The sequence below is a fragment of the Leptinotarsa decemlineata genome, unplaced genomic scaffold (assembly GCF_025532065.1).
Source record: "Leptinotarsa decemlineata unplaced genomic scaffold, Ldec_3_MD MMD2_P_RNA_scaffold_14, whole genome shotgun sequence".
In the NCBI taxonomy this organism is placed as follows: domain Eukaryota; kingdom Metazoa; phylum Arthropoda; class Insecta; order Coleoptera; family Chrysomelidae; genus Leptinotarsa; species Leptinotarsa decemlineata.
In genome coordinates, this window is record NW_027412528.1 from 13,364,598 (window position 1) to 13,379,229 (window position 14,632).

The 14,632-nt window shown below is 35.6% G+C and overlaps 1 protein-coding gene across 1 annotated transcript in view; it reads right to left on the reverse strand.

Moving 5' to 3' along the window:
* Nucleotides 1–11,693, reverse strand: part of LOC111516154 (extended synaptotagmin-2) — an 81,984-nt gene extending 70,291 nt beyond the window's left edge. The window contains 3 exon segments of the mRNA XM_074179551.1: nucleotides 2,559–2,600; nucleotides 7,989–8,183; nucleotides 11,404–11,693. Coding sequence (XP_074035652.1) covers nucleotides 2,559–2,600; nucleotides 7,989–8,183; nucleotides 11,404–11,547 — 381 coding nt within the window. The 5' untranslated portion in view covers nucleotides 11,548–11,693.
* Between the last annotated feature and the right edge of the window lie 2,939 nt (nucleotides 11,694–14,632).

The window sequence follows — 14,632 nt, forward strand, 5'->3', positions numbered from 1 at the left end:
TAATCGTGCCTTACCAGATAGCCGAGTACGAGGAAGATCGCTAGAACTCTGGATATTTGTCATCAAATTGTTTGGCGTATTTTGGTTGATTTTTTGTTATACCCATACCATATTTCAAGAGTGCAGGCATTACTCCCCAGATATTTTCCACAGCGTGTGAACTTCAGTCAGTGGTATCTACAAAGTATTGCACTAAATCCGCAGTTTGAGACACAAATTTTGTTCACAGACGAAGCAAATTTTTCTCGGAGTGCCATTCAAAATTTCCATAACAATCATGTGTGGGCTGAAGAAAATCCCCATGCAATAACCGAAACCCATTTCCAACACCAATTTTCGGTTAATGTATGGGCAGGAATTATAGGTGATCATCTAATAGGCCCATTTTTTCTACCAGGACGCCTTGATGGTCGTTCTTATTTACACTTTCTCGAAGAAGACTTACCTGGGTTATTGGAAGATGTGCCACTTGCGTTAAGGAATCGAATATGGTACATGCACGATGGCGCCCATGCTCATTTCAGTGTAATTGTCCGAAACCATTCAAATACAGTTTATCCTAATCGTTGGATAGGTCGCGGAGGACCTCAGCAATGGCCAACAAGATCCCCCGATCTCAACAGTTTAGATTTTTTTTTATGGGGTCACCTTGAAACTCTTGTGTATAAAACTCCCGTTAATACTTTAGAAGATTTAAGAGAGCAAATAGTTGCCTCGTGTGAAACTATACGGAATACGCCAGGAATATTTGAACGGGCGCGTAATTCCATGCGTAGAAGGGCGGAAGCATGCATACTAAGTGCAGGTGGCCACTTCCAACAATTTTTATAATCAGTTTTGGTATTATTACTAATTAACAAATTTGTGCTACTCGTTTAGACTTACTGTCACAAAATAAAATAAAACTCGTTTTTGTGAAAAATTGATTTTTTTGCAGATTATGTTTTCAAATATTATAAGGGAATTGGTAATGCGTTATGAAGCAATTTTCAGATTCTCATTCATTTTAGAATTGATCTAATTTCTTAATTTGCCTTCTGTCGATTTTTATTTTTTTGAGTGAAAATCATGCGTCGGACAAAGAAATACCAAGAGATCAAATTTTCTCAAAAATAAATGAGGATTTTAAAAATGATTTTATTTTGAAAAGAAAGCATTGGCGTAGTACTTTTTCCCCAAAAATATTCAATGTGAAACCCGTAGGGATGCCCCTGTTTGAAAAAATACAAATTTGTGTACATCAGAAAATGCGCCTTGAGGCATGGAACATATGTACCAAATATGCCAAAGATGTCTACAAAATTATCTCAGTTATTATTAAAAAACTGATTATTTTTGAAAACTTTGCCACCCTGTATCTCAAAAGTTAAGGCGTTTAGGACATACGTCCATAGGACGTTTTTTTCTTAAAATGGGTCTAAGAATTACCTCCTTAAATATTAGCATGTGTTTAAGGAACACCCTGTATACTAAATAGAAAACACTAATATGGTTTTATATTTTGCTACCGAAAAGGGGTAAACAACATTTTTTGGTGCCAAAAAGGTGCTACAGTGTCTAAAAAAGTTTGGGAACCCCTGTCCTAAAAAAAAAGTACAGAATAATATTTTTCACGAAGGTATCCTGATGTTCAATTTTCCTCATGAAATTGAACGCGTAACGAATTCAAGTGTATTCAAAAGAATGTGTAAATGTGGGAATCTTTCAAAAAAATGAAGGAAGCAATTAATTTCCAAATGAATTATACACAAAGATATGTAGTTCATGTAAAGAAGTAGCTTCCTAGCACATACTGCAAGAAAAAATCCTATGGAAACAGCTACTTTCATATAAACATTGAAATACACGAAAAAAAAAACTCTTTCAAAACAAATACTTTTATATGAACACAAAATTATACGGAATATTCTTTTCTCTACTCAGTTTGTATTCCAAACATTCGTTATGGAATAAAATCAGATATCATTCACAGGAGTTCTACTTTAAATGAATGGTTACAAATTATACTTACATGGAACACTGCCATCCTCACTGGTAGACATTGATGTCTGTTTCAGGAGGGCTTTCTTCCAGTTTGTGTCTGAAAGTTACTTCTTTGCATGATCTACACATCCATGTATAGAGTTACTTATTTCCAAGTTGATTAGTTCCTTCCTTTCTTTGGAAGATTCCCACATTTTTTAGTATCTAGATGGGGCAGTAGAAAGCCAAAAACTTTCTTTCCCAATAATCATTTATCTGATTATTTTTTGACATCAAATGCCAATAATTAACATATTAAAAAATATCCTATTTTGCTAGAGATAATATTGTATTGTAATTGTTTTTTTATATCTACCTACCTGTTTTTTTCAGAATTATTCATTTATCTGACTAAGTTGTGTGATCACCTACTGTTGTATTAAAGATATTGTAGAAGAGTTTGACGTACCACTCCAACTGATGAAGTTACCGGGTAGCGAAACGCATCAACAATAATTTATTTCGAAAATTGATTGACTATTATCATGCATAGTGTCATTAAATTTTTTACAACTAACACTAAGACTTATACGTACTTCATTTAGCCATTCAGCTCGTTCTCTGTCTGGGAAAGTGACCTAAAACAAAACAAAAAATATATGAGAAACTATAAAAATGGCAAGTAATCTTTCTAGGGTCATGTCTGCATAAAAAATCACAAACAGTAGTAGGGGAGCCCACGATGCAAAATGGGGATTTAGTCGAGCGTCATTGCGACATATTAGGTTGCAAAGCTTAGATGATAAGAAGAAAAAAATGTTATATAATTTATACCTTTTCATCGGTGGAGGAAGCGGCTATAGATTTTTAAATATGTAAAAAAATACTATTGCATGGACATACTCGAGCGCGTCAGATATTGATAGCATCAATGTCCTACGTATTTTTAATAATGTTGGTATGTTAATCTGATCGTTTCCATGATGTGGGTGGTTGTACGTAAGGGTTAAAAGTGAAAAGAAAAAAATGTAATCGAGCGCGTCAGATTTTCTAAGGAGGTGTTAAGTGCAACAAAAAAAAGCTCTCATTCAATAATCTGACGATTTCGATCCGACGCAAACTCGCGGCCATTATTATAATTTGCAAAAAAAATTCGCCATTTTGAAATACTCGCGCGTCAGATCAAGATATATATGGTTCATCTTCATGTTCTAGACGTGCTGTCTCATAATCTGACGTTTATCTAGAGGGATTCGCCTAATCTGACAAAAAAAATATTTTTTTTAGTTTTTTTTTTTAAATCATTGAACTCAAACAATTGAAAAGCTCTGGAAATGGCATGCAAATAAATAAGTGTATGCTTTTTAAGTGAAATACTTGTATTTATAAAAAAATAATTTTAAAACAATGCTCAAAAAAATTATTTATGATCAATTGATTAAGTAATCATCATCTTCATCACGAACGAGTCTCTGTGATCAGCAGTGATGGCGTCATGGCAACAGAATTCAGAGTGGGGACGGAGTGCGAGAGTAATAGAGAAAAAGTGAAAGAGGAACAGAAACTCGGAGAGGGAAATATAGGTTTCACACAGCTGCACGCATTAAACTTTATCGACGAATTTTTGTTATTTCGGCTTGAGGAAATCGTCAGATTATACCTATATTTTTCGTTATCCTTGAATTATTTCCTTCAAACTAAAAAAATTATTAGCTACGCTCGAGAATGACGAAATGACGTTATTTTTTTACAACTTTGCTGCCCTCACCTTTCTTTACGTTACTTTCAAATTGTCAGATTACTGGAATATACACTTTTTAGCAAGTAATTAACTCGCCCTACCTTAATCTGACGCGCTCGAGAATTTCTGATGATCAATTTTTTTTTACTAATCTAATCGTTTATCCTTCACGGGCGGCCTTATATATGGGGCTCATATTTGGCGAAGGTACTTAACCGGGTACAAGGTATCCCCCTGTATATTAATCTGCCACGCTTTAGTAAATCACGAAACCCCCACTTGGGCTCCCTTATTATAGAGTTAGTTTTGTGATTTTTAACAAAACAAACACAACGCATTTATGATTCAACACCAGATACTTCATCGCCATACGTCTTTGATAGTCATCTTCAGTTCAGACAGGTTGGAGCCCAGCTACTGGCTCCCTTACCCTTGCGGCTGGCGTTTGTCAGAAGGACAAATGAGTCATAACTCGTCAAGAGTGGCAATAGTGAGATGCAGAAGAGAAGGGGACTGAGGGAGTCGCCCTGAAATACACCCCTTCTGAAAAGGACCCACCCTGTTTGGACTCTTGCTTGACCAGATGTTATGGTAAAGCGAGTTCGCCAAAGTGGTATCAGTTGTTCAATGCATCTCACTATTTTGTCGGGTTCCGCAAGGCATCTGAGCAAATGCAAGATGAGCTCATGCGAAATTGTATCAAATGCCTTACGGTATTCGATCCAGGCTATAGAGAGGTTACGCTAATATTGTATCGAGTCCTGCGTTACACATCTATCGATGAGCAGGTTCTCTTTACATCCAGCGACTCCTCTCTTCGACCCTCTCTGCTCATATATCCGTTCGAACACTCGGTCAATGCGGTGTATATTTTTGTGTGTATAAGATGCTTGTAAACAACGTATAACACGAATTCAAGCATGTTATTGGTATGTAATTCTTAGGAACCGACAAATCTCCGCTTTTGGGGATAAGAACGGTCCGCCCCTCGACAAACCAATCCGGAATCGGCTGCTCTCCGTCCAGCCATGTGTTGAAAACTCTGGCCAGATGGCGGTGGGTGCTTGGTAGTTTTTTCCACCAATAAGTACTCAGCTCATCTGGGCCTGGAGCAGCAAAGTTCTTGCAACCCACAAGGGCTCTTCGAACGTCATTCGGGGTTATCGGGTTGTGAAGTTCATTGAGCTCAGGCTGTCGAAGCTCTCTGTTGAAAGATTCGAACTGCGCTAGGGCTGGAATGTCTAAGTTGAGTGGCTGCGGGTGTTCATAGATATCCTTTCAGAAGGATTCCACCTGATCAGCGACCGGCGGATTATCCACAACACGTGGAGGCTCTTGGAATAAGCGAGAAGGTTTCTTGCGGAACCTAGGGTTTTCCGCGATACCTCTCGCTCGCCTCAGTAGTGACTTCTCAGCAGCCACTAGCATTCGTATCCTATCAAGGCAGTGCTGTTTGATGGTCAGCAGCACGCCTTGACTTAAAGTGTGATGGATACGTAGTCAGACGTGAAAGCCTGTTGGCCGCCCTGTAATCCATCACACATTGGATACGAGACGCGTGTTGTCTCGCCGACGTGATCTTAGCCTCCATCTTGTGTACACGCCGTTCAATCTTCCGAACCGCAAGGCCGGGATTCAGTCCTTCCGATTCAGAAACCGATTGGATGACGCTATACACGGCGGTGTTGATTTGCCAGATGTCAGCCTCTTCTGTTGGAACACTATGAACCTCCGCATCCAAACAAGCCAGTTCTTGTGGCTTCAGGGGCCTAATTCTGTGGAGCACCCTGCGTGTTCTGATTGTCGTCTCCATTGGTGGTATGGTGCAAGTTTTCACTCCATCCGTGCCAACGGGTGGTAGAACTGTCACTTCTACCACTTCGTTAGCAGGCTGGGAATGAGCTAAATAGCCCTGGCGACGAAGATAAGATACGTAATCCCTAAGGTTTTGGGTGGAAAAGTCGGCATGCTCCGGATGTGTTTCACACCACAGAGCATGCAATCTCGCCATGTACCCTCTTCGCGCAGGCTCACTACTCTCGTAGCAATGCATAAGGCTATCTCTTAGCTCATGCGTCCACTCAGAACGTCCGTTTTCATTGCCAGGGTTGTCGTCGGTAGGCAAAACATCGTTATGGGCCGCACCACCTTGCCTCTGACCTCTCCGAGCGGGTCGATTGTGGGAGCCCCTTTCTTGATTATTGGGAACCAAGTGTTGAGTCCATCGGGTGGTTAGCCCTATGGACCCACGGCCGGCACCGGAGTGGGAAGAGAGTTCTTCTTTCCGGGTGCGCCTGGGCTGCCGATCCGGTTTTTCACCAGTTGCAAAGGCCAAGGGTGTTAGTGGCCATCCCTGCTTATCTATATATATATATATATATCTATATCTATATCTTTTACCCTCAGGGTGTCGGGTTATCATTTTATTGTTGCTTTATGAACTTTTTCCATTCCTTTCTATCTCTAGTCAGTGTCTTTATTTCGTTCCATTGTTTATTTCTTCCTTGTAGAATTTTTCCTATCATGTCGTTCCAGGGTTTTTCAGGAACGACATGATAGGAGTTTGTTGTTAATTATTCTTTCTGTTATTTTTGTTATGGTATTCAGTAGCGTAATCCCTCTATAATTATTGCAATTTTTGTAGTCTCCTTTTTTATGTATCGGTGTTATTAGAGCTGTTCCCCATTCCTCTAATATAGTTTCTTTTTCCCATGCCTTATTGATTATTTCTAGTAGGCTCTTTCTTCCAGTTTCTCCTAAGTTTTTCATCAGTTCTGATGTTATTTTGTCCTCTCCTGGTGCTTTCCCATTCTTCAATGTTTTAATTACTTCATCTAATTCTTGCATTTCTATCAATGGTTCACTTTCGTTTAACTGATTCCTTTCTGTTGTTTCTATTGATCCTTCTTCATTTCCTTGACCTAGTAGTGTCTGGAAATATATCTCTTCATTATATCTATTTCGTTTGTAATTATTTCACCTTTTGAATTCTTGATTTGTACGTCTTTTACGGGTTTAACTGATCTCATGGATTTTAATGCTTTGTAGTTCTAGTTTATTACCGAATTCAATCCATGACATTTCTTTTGCTTTATTAACTAATGTTTTTACTTGTTTTCTTCGGTTTTATATATTTCATACTGTTCTGTTGTATTATTGTTCAAGTATTTCTTCCATTGTATTTTTTTTTCTCTTATAGCCTCCTTTATGTCATCGTTCCACCATGATGTCTGTTTTCTATTATTATTTGTTTTGTAGGTGCCACATGTACTGATAGCTGTTTCTATGATAACATTTTAAAAAATGTTCCACGCTTCTTGTAGTTCTGCTTTCTTGATGTCGTATTTGTTTTCAAGTTTTTCGTTGGTAGTAGCTACAGTTGTGTCTCTCATTTTATATGATCTGATCGTGATGTGTCCACCGGGTGGTTAGCCCTATGGAGCCATGGCCGGAACCGGAGGGAGAATAGAGTTCTTCTTTCCGGGTGCGCCTGGGCTGCCGATCCGGTTTTGCACCAGTTGCAAAGGCCAAGGGTGTTAGTGGCCATTCCTGCTTATCTATCTATTATTATTATTATTATTTGGTAATCCCGTATCACCTCGCGTCTTGCGTTCATAAGGTTACGTACAGTTGAGAAAGAAATTTCCGTTAAATCTGATGTTGCTTGTAATAGTTTGTTTCCCTCGAAACCAAACTTGAGATGTAGATTTTTATATACATTGAAAAACATACTCTCTGTGTTTCAATATTCAAATGCATCCGAATTCCATTCACTGATATCTCTTTTTCGCATTGTTCACCATCTTAATTGGAATCACTACACAGGAAAAAGTGTGCGTTGTTATTACACTCATTATTACTATTAGTACTTGTCCAAGGACACCACATTTTGAACAGATAACAAAAATTTTAAGCAATTATAACTGCAACAATATCGAATTTCAACGCTCAAATCGCGATCAGTTCGTGAACTGAACATTCACGACACGACGGCGATAACAATCCCCGCCAACTTTAAGTGTGCACAATATCGTTCACTTCGACTATATACAAACATTGAATCCTAAAATTAAATTTATGATTGCTGTGAAATGCTGAATCAATACCATTTTCACTGATAATGAATTCGATGAAAGTAAATGTTTTTAAGATATAATAATCTTAAAGATTATAGGATAATAATTTCAAACAAAATGGGAATAATTCATGAATGTTAGTGTTTAAGGATAAGAGGTACAAGTTATAAATGTATTTTCGATTATCTATATCTATATACATATCTTACCCAAGATGGTAGTTCATCAATGGCTTTCAGAACATCTTTTTCCGTCAAAGAGCTGGCTTTTGATTTGCTGGATATTTTTCTGCTTTTGTCTGAGGTCTTCGTTTCGAACCACACCAGAGTGCAAATGGTGAGAATCGGAAGAGTTATAGACCAGTTCAAATAACAAATTATATAGCCCAGAAAAAATAAAGCTGCCTGGAAAATAAACAAAATTGAAAATAGGTGTGACAAATAGTTTTAAATTTTTACTCATAGATAGATATTTATTCTTGAAAAATATAGACATGAATATGGATTATAGACATGAAATGCAGTCAAGCTGCTGGAAAATGATTACATGAAAACCAAAAAATTTGTCAACAAATTCATATACTATTTCCCTATACCTATCTATTACCGTTTAGAAGATATAAATTAATTTCGATATTTTTTTAACCAAACATGAACTTCAATAAATGCTGATAATCTTGAACTCTCTTGCACTAAAACGATCAAATTTGAAATGGAGTGGAGTGATACTATGGGGATCTTCACTCCGAGTCATATTTTCATTTGCCTCATACAGGGTCTTCAAAAAATGCAGATACTTTGAGCTCATGAAAAAATGAGTGGAACTCAATTTTTTCAAATAGAACACCCTGTATATTTCAACATTTTTGAGCTCTACATCCAATTTTAGATTAACTTTGTTCAGATAATACTATTTCTATTTCGAACCGTTTTCGAGATAAACTGTTTCAAACGGAAATTGACATGGTTTTCTTGTTCATAACTCATTTTTGTAAATCAGATTTCGTTTGATGTTTCTCAATTAGTCACAGATGATACAATGAAAAGATAATTATTAAAATACTCCTCAACCATCGAATGAAACTTCTCTTCAAACAATAGTTTTATCAACGCTGAAACACGTACTGAAAATAATACACCCATAAATTAATGAGTTAATTTAATCGTCAGTGTATTTCAGAATATGTTCAAACACATCTCCACCTCTACTTAAACAAACATGTAATCTCTTCAAAATATTGTCATGTGTAGCGCTTCTGATCAAGTCTTGAGTCAAACTATTGAAAGCAGTTGTAACTCTCGATTTCATATCTTCCATTGTTGTTATTGAAGTAGAGTAAACCATATTTTTAATGAAACCCCACACGAAATAATCTAATGGATTGCCATCTGGTGTTCTAAGAGGCCAACGAAAAGGTCCATTATTACCAATCCATCTGTCTTCGAAGATTTCGGTTAAAGCTTCGCTGACTGAATAAGAATTATAGGGTGGAGCAACATCCATTTTGTTACCATACACGTTCTCTTCCTGGTCTATTATTTAAAATAATTTGAATTCCATTCCTCAGTAAATCTTCATATTTTGATAATCAAATTATCATCATAAAACTCGATATAAAAAATTGACTCATTCTTTATGGGCACAAAATACATTGAATTGCCATCTTTCTTGAAAACCCCTTTGGCGGACAACATGGGAATTTTCTGGCGCCCAATAATGACTGTTGTGTCTATTGAAAACTCCATTTTTTGTGAACTTGGCCTCATCTGTCCATATGATATAGTCAAGGAAATGTTCATCCTCTTGAGTCTTGACAAGTAACCATTCAAAGAATTCCACTCTACGAGGTAAATCAGTCTCTTTTAAATGTTGGACACAGAACTTATAGGGATGCTTATTATGCTTATTAAGAATTCGACAAATTGCCACGTAGGGTATACCTATCTCCCTTTCAGCCTCGTGCAGAGAAGCATTTGGAAATGCATGAAAGTATCCCAAAACTGTTATACCATTGTCATCAACATACACTTTAGTCTTCTTACGAATGATTTTTGGAAGGAAGGTTATATTCAACCTACAGTTTTTTAGTAGTCGATTTATCACATTATTATTCGGCTTCGGAAGTTGTGGATATCTTTCATGAAATACTCGGCATGTTCTACTTGCAATTCTATTGCACTCACCATAAATTATTAATAAATTCAAGAAATCTTCATTACTGTAACCTAATCTTGACATTATTCTATTATAATTGGTAGCTATCACAAGCAGTCAAAACCACCAACGAAAGTCTGACGTTAAATAATTGGTTTATTTATTTTTCCAAAGCACACTATTAAAAAATATTAATGTGTACTGTTGTACGTTAGAGACCAATACCTCAATGTATACAAATTGTAACTTTTTCTAAGGTAGGTACATACCAATTTCGAATTGACTGATCTGAGACAGTTAAAAAACTGGATCAAAAAGAAATATTACTAAGTATAAAAAAATGTTGAATATCAAAAATAAGTGATGAATTCAAAAAAACGAGCAAGAAAACCATGTCAGTTTCCGTTTGAAACAGTTTATCTCGAAAACGGTTCAAAATATCTGAACAAAGTTAATCTAAAATTGGATGTAGAGCTCAAAAATGTTGAAATATACAGGGTGTTCCATTTGAAAAAATTGAGTTCCACTCATTTTTTCATGAGATCAAAGTATCTGCATTTTTTGAAGACCCTGTATGAGGCAAATGAAAATATGACTCGGAGTGAATATCCTCATAGTATCACTTCACTCCATTTCAAATATGATCGTTTTAGTGCAAGAGAGTTCAAGATTATCAGCATTTATAAAAGTTCATGTTTGGTAAAAAAAAATATCGAAATTAATTTATATCTTTTAAACGGTAATAGATAGGTATAGGGAAATAGTATATGAATTTGTGGACAAAGTGATAATGAATCATAATATGATATTATATACGGGGTGTTCCATTTGAAAAATCAAAGGAGCCGCTACTTTATAGTAGAAGCGACAACGCCGCTTCGTCTGAAATATTTTAGGTGTGTAGGTTCATATTGATTTATGCATACTGTGACATTTTCAGGTTGATCCGTTAAATAGTTTGTCAGAAACGGCTAATTAACGCTCATCATGAAAAGCCCTGTATACATGTATTTTTTTCACTTTTCACAATCCAAAAAAAAATTAATTTGTGATGGAGATCTTTATACAAGTGTGGAAAGGACAAAGTCACTGCGCAAATTATAATATACCTATACATTTGATTTTTCTAATTCTGAAGTTGAAGGCAGATTTTAGCCTTCGACAACGTTAAGATAAGTATTTGCACAATTTCTTAGCTGTCTGTTTGATAGGTAAAATTATTGAGAATATAATTTACTGATATAATAACTATGTTAATGAGTCAGGATAAAATCCACATTGATTTAGTTGAAAAGTAAGTATCTGCAAATCGATGTAATTGAAAGGTTTCGTATAGGAAAAGAACTACTTAGTTTATAATTTACTGTTTTGACACTAGAAACCTTTGTGTTTTGAATTTGCCACTACGCCACTGGATAATCAGTTCTGAAGGTACACTCAAAATAAATAAAGTCTCTGTGTAGTACTCACCCTGTTGGCAAACCTCAAAACTATATCCTTCGTGGTCATGTTGCTTTTGATCTTCGATTTGATTTCCTTCACTTCCTGCTCATTTTGCACGTTTGCGATTTTTTCTGTTTCACTTTCTACTACACAATTTCTCGAGTTGTCCATATTCCTTGAAATAAATCATGATAACAGTGAGTTTCAATTAGTGTTAACTGGAAAAGGTGTAGGTCAAGTTCAATTAAAAGTCATAATAGTCAACAATTTTATGTTTGCTACTTCTCGTCTAGGCTCTGAGAAGCGAGAGACTGCCAACAAACGTTAGACGATAGTTTTGGAATATCTTTTTATTTTGGGATGCAGGTATCGATTTTCTTTTGTCTTGTTACGTAGCGAGGGAGTGTATCAGAATCAGTGGCTTACAAGTTGTTTTATGAGTAACAAGTTTAACTTGGCACTCAACAATAATGTTTTTCGGTGTCATAACCAACATGAACTGTCGTTTGAATGTCATCCAGTTAAAAAGTGAAAAATTGAAGTGAAGCAATGAAAACTTTTTTTTAATATTAAAATTTTTTCGTATTCTGATTTTTCATAATTTTTAGTTCTATTTGTTAAAATAATTGTTATAAACAAATGTAATGTTTGTAAGAAATTATAGTCCGTTCATAATTTGTCGATAGCACAAAATGAGGGCCCAAGTCATAAAACGGTCGTAAAACTCGTAAAATCATAGGCGGAGGTTCCTGAGGTGTTTATTCATTAAATATAAAGCTTCAGTTTATATTCGAAACTTGCCTTGAAAGGGTGAAGTTGTTACGAACGAAAATAATTTTTGGTTTAGTACATTTTTTAATCGCATTTAATTTACGGCTCGTTGGTGTTTCGGCGTATACGGCAGTAATTAACGTCTCTAATATTTATTTTGCGAATTTTGTGCAGTGCGTGAATAACTTTTTTTCATATTCCTACAAACATATACGTACCTTTCGTTCCTGCTTGTTTTGTTTGATTGCTTGCGATGGCTTCGTCATCATCATCAACATCATCAAGTTTTACACCGGTACTGTTGCGTACAGTCAGTAAGTCTGTCTATTCACCAAGAGAGAAGACTATTGTTTTGAACGTTCACGATGCTCTGGTTTCTCAGAATCCCACAAACACTGTTCAGAACATAATCAAGAGTTGTGCCAACATTACGGGCGTAGGGGAGTCAACAATATATAGGTTCCTATCAGAAAGAAAAAAAAAAAGGTATAGCTAACCCAAATACAAACGAATACTTAAAGAGGGGGAGAAAACCTATTGAAATTGATGAATTTGCCAAAAATGGTATTCGAAGGAAAATTCACGAATTTTTTTACAAAAAAGAAATACCCAACTTAAACAAAATTTTACAAGAAGTTAGAGACGACCCGGATTTGCCTCATGTCGGACGAACCAAATTGTGGCAAGTTTTAAAAGAATTAAATTTCCGGTGGGAAAAATCAGACCGAAAATCACTTTTGCTTGACCGGGAAGAGATAATATGTTGGAGAAGAAAGTATCTAAGATCTATACGAAAATTTCGGGCTGAAGGAAGGCCAATTTACTATCAGGACGAAACGTGGGTAAACGCAGGTCATACTCTCACAAAAATTTGGACAGATAAAAATATATCAAGCTCCAGGCAAGCCTTTATGGAAGGTTGGTCTACTGGTATTTCCCCACCCTCTGGTAAAGGCAGTAGATTAATCAGGCAGTAGATTAATAGTTTCCACATTGGCAGTGAAAAAGGATTTGCTAAGCATGGTTTGTTGGAATTTGAATCCAAAAGCACAAAAGACTATCACGAGGAGATGACAGCTGATGTTTTCGAAGAGTATTTTGAGCAGATGATTGAACTTATACCACCAAACTCAATTATAGTATTAGATAATGCACCTTATCATTCACGACTAGTTGAAAGACTTCCAACGACTTCGTGGAAGAAACAGGATATCATTGACTGGCTGCGGAATAAGTCCCTGCCTTACGAAGATGGAATGGTTAAAGCAGAACTTTTAAAAATTGCCCGGCAACACAAATCTAAGTTCAAGAAATACGTAGTTGACAAAATGGCGGAAAGACGAAACATCACAGTCCTTAGACTTCCACCCTACCACTGCGAATTAAATCCAATTGAACTCATTTGGGCACAAATGAAAAGCTATGTGGCTAGAAAAAATACGTCATATAAAATACAAGCTGTACGTGAATTGTTATATGAGTCTTTACAACATATTACAGAACAAAATTGGCGAGATGCAGTAAGACATGCAATAGAAGAAGAACAAAAAATGTGGGATCTTGACAATATAATTGATGCGACTGTAGAGACACAACCGCTAATTATTAACCTGCAAGACGACTCGGATTCCGAAGATGATCCTGTTTATTTTGAATTTGAATAGTTTTGTAAGTAATCGTAGTTTATATCATTTAAAAATAGGTATTAATTAAATAAATGTATCTTTTACAAATTGCAAGTAACTTATTATTTTTGAATAAAATAAAGAAATTTTTTTAAAATAAAAATACAGTTTACAGTACCTACAGTTTAAGAATATTAATATATTTATTTATTTAAAGTAACTAATGTTTTAATTAATACTCTACGACACTGGTCACTCATTTCCACTCAAAATACCTACATAATCGGATTAAAAGTTTTATAGCTGTATTGTATTTCTTCAGATACAAGGTGGGTTAGTCGAAAACATCTTAAACTGCCAGTTTTAGTTTGGTTTTTGTTATTATATCATATTAGCTGTCCTCTCTGTATTTCAGTTCTCTAATGAGGGTCAAACTTGCAGTGAGCTATCAACAAATTCTGAACGGACTATAGAAATTCATCAGTGATGAATATTATAATTTTCAAAAATAAAAATCGTATGTTAAAAATTTTTTTTATTGCTTAAAAACGCATTTGTTGATTAACAATTTTTATTGCTACTAAATATGAATATTAAGGAACGATTATCATAATTTCCATTTCTCTTTGATAATTTGAAAAAAAACTTTTTTAAATTTATATTTTCTTTATTTATCCAATAAACAATTCGTTTTAAACAAACTAATTTTTACGATTTTTTTTAAATACTACCAAAAAACAACAGATGTATTATTAAGAGCACGCCCTTCAGATAAAAACGGAGACCTTCTGGAATGTTGTGGAATAATTTCGAATATTCTCGCATATTCTGGAATGTTCAAGAACTGTTTAGAGGGCATC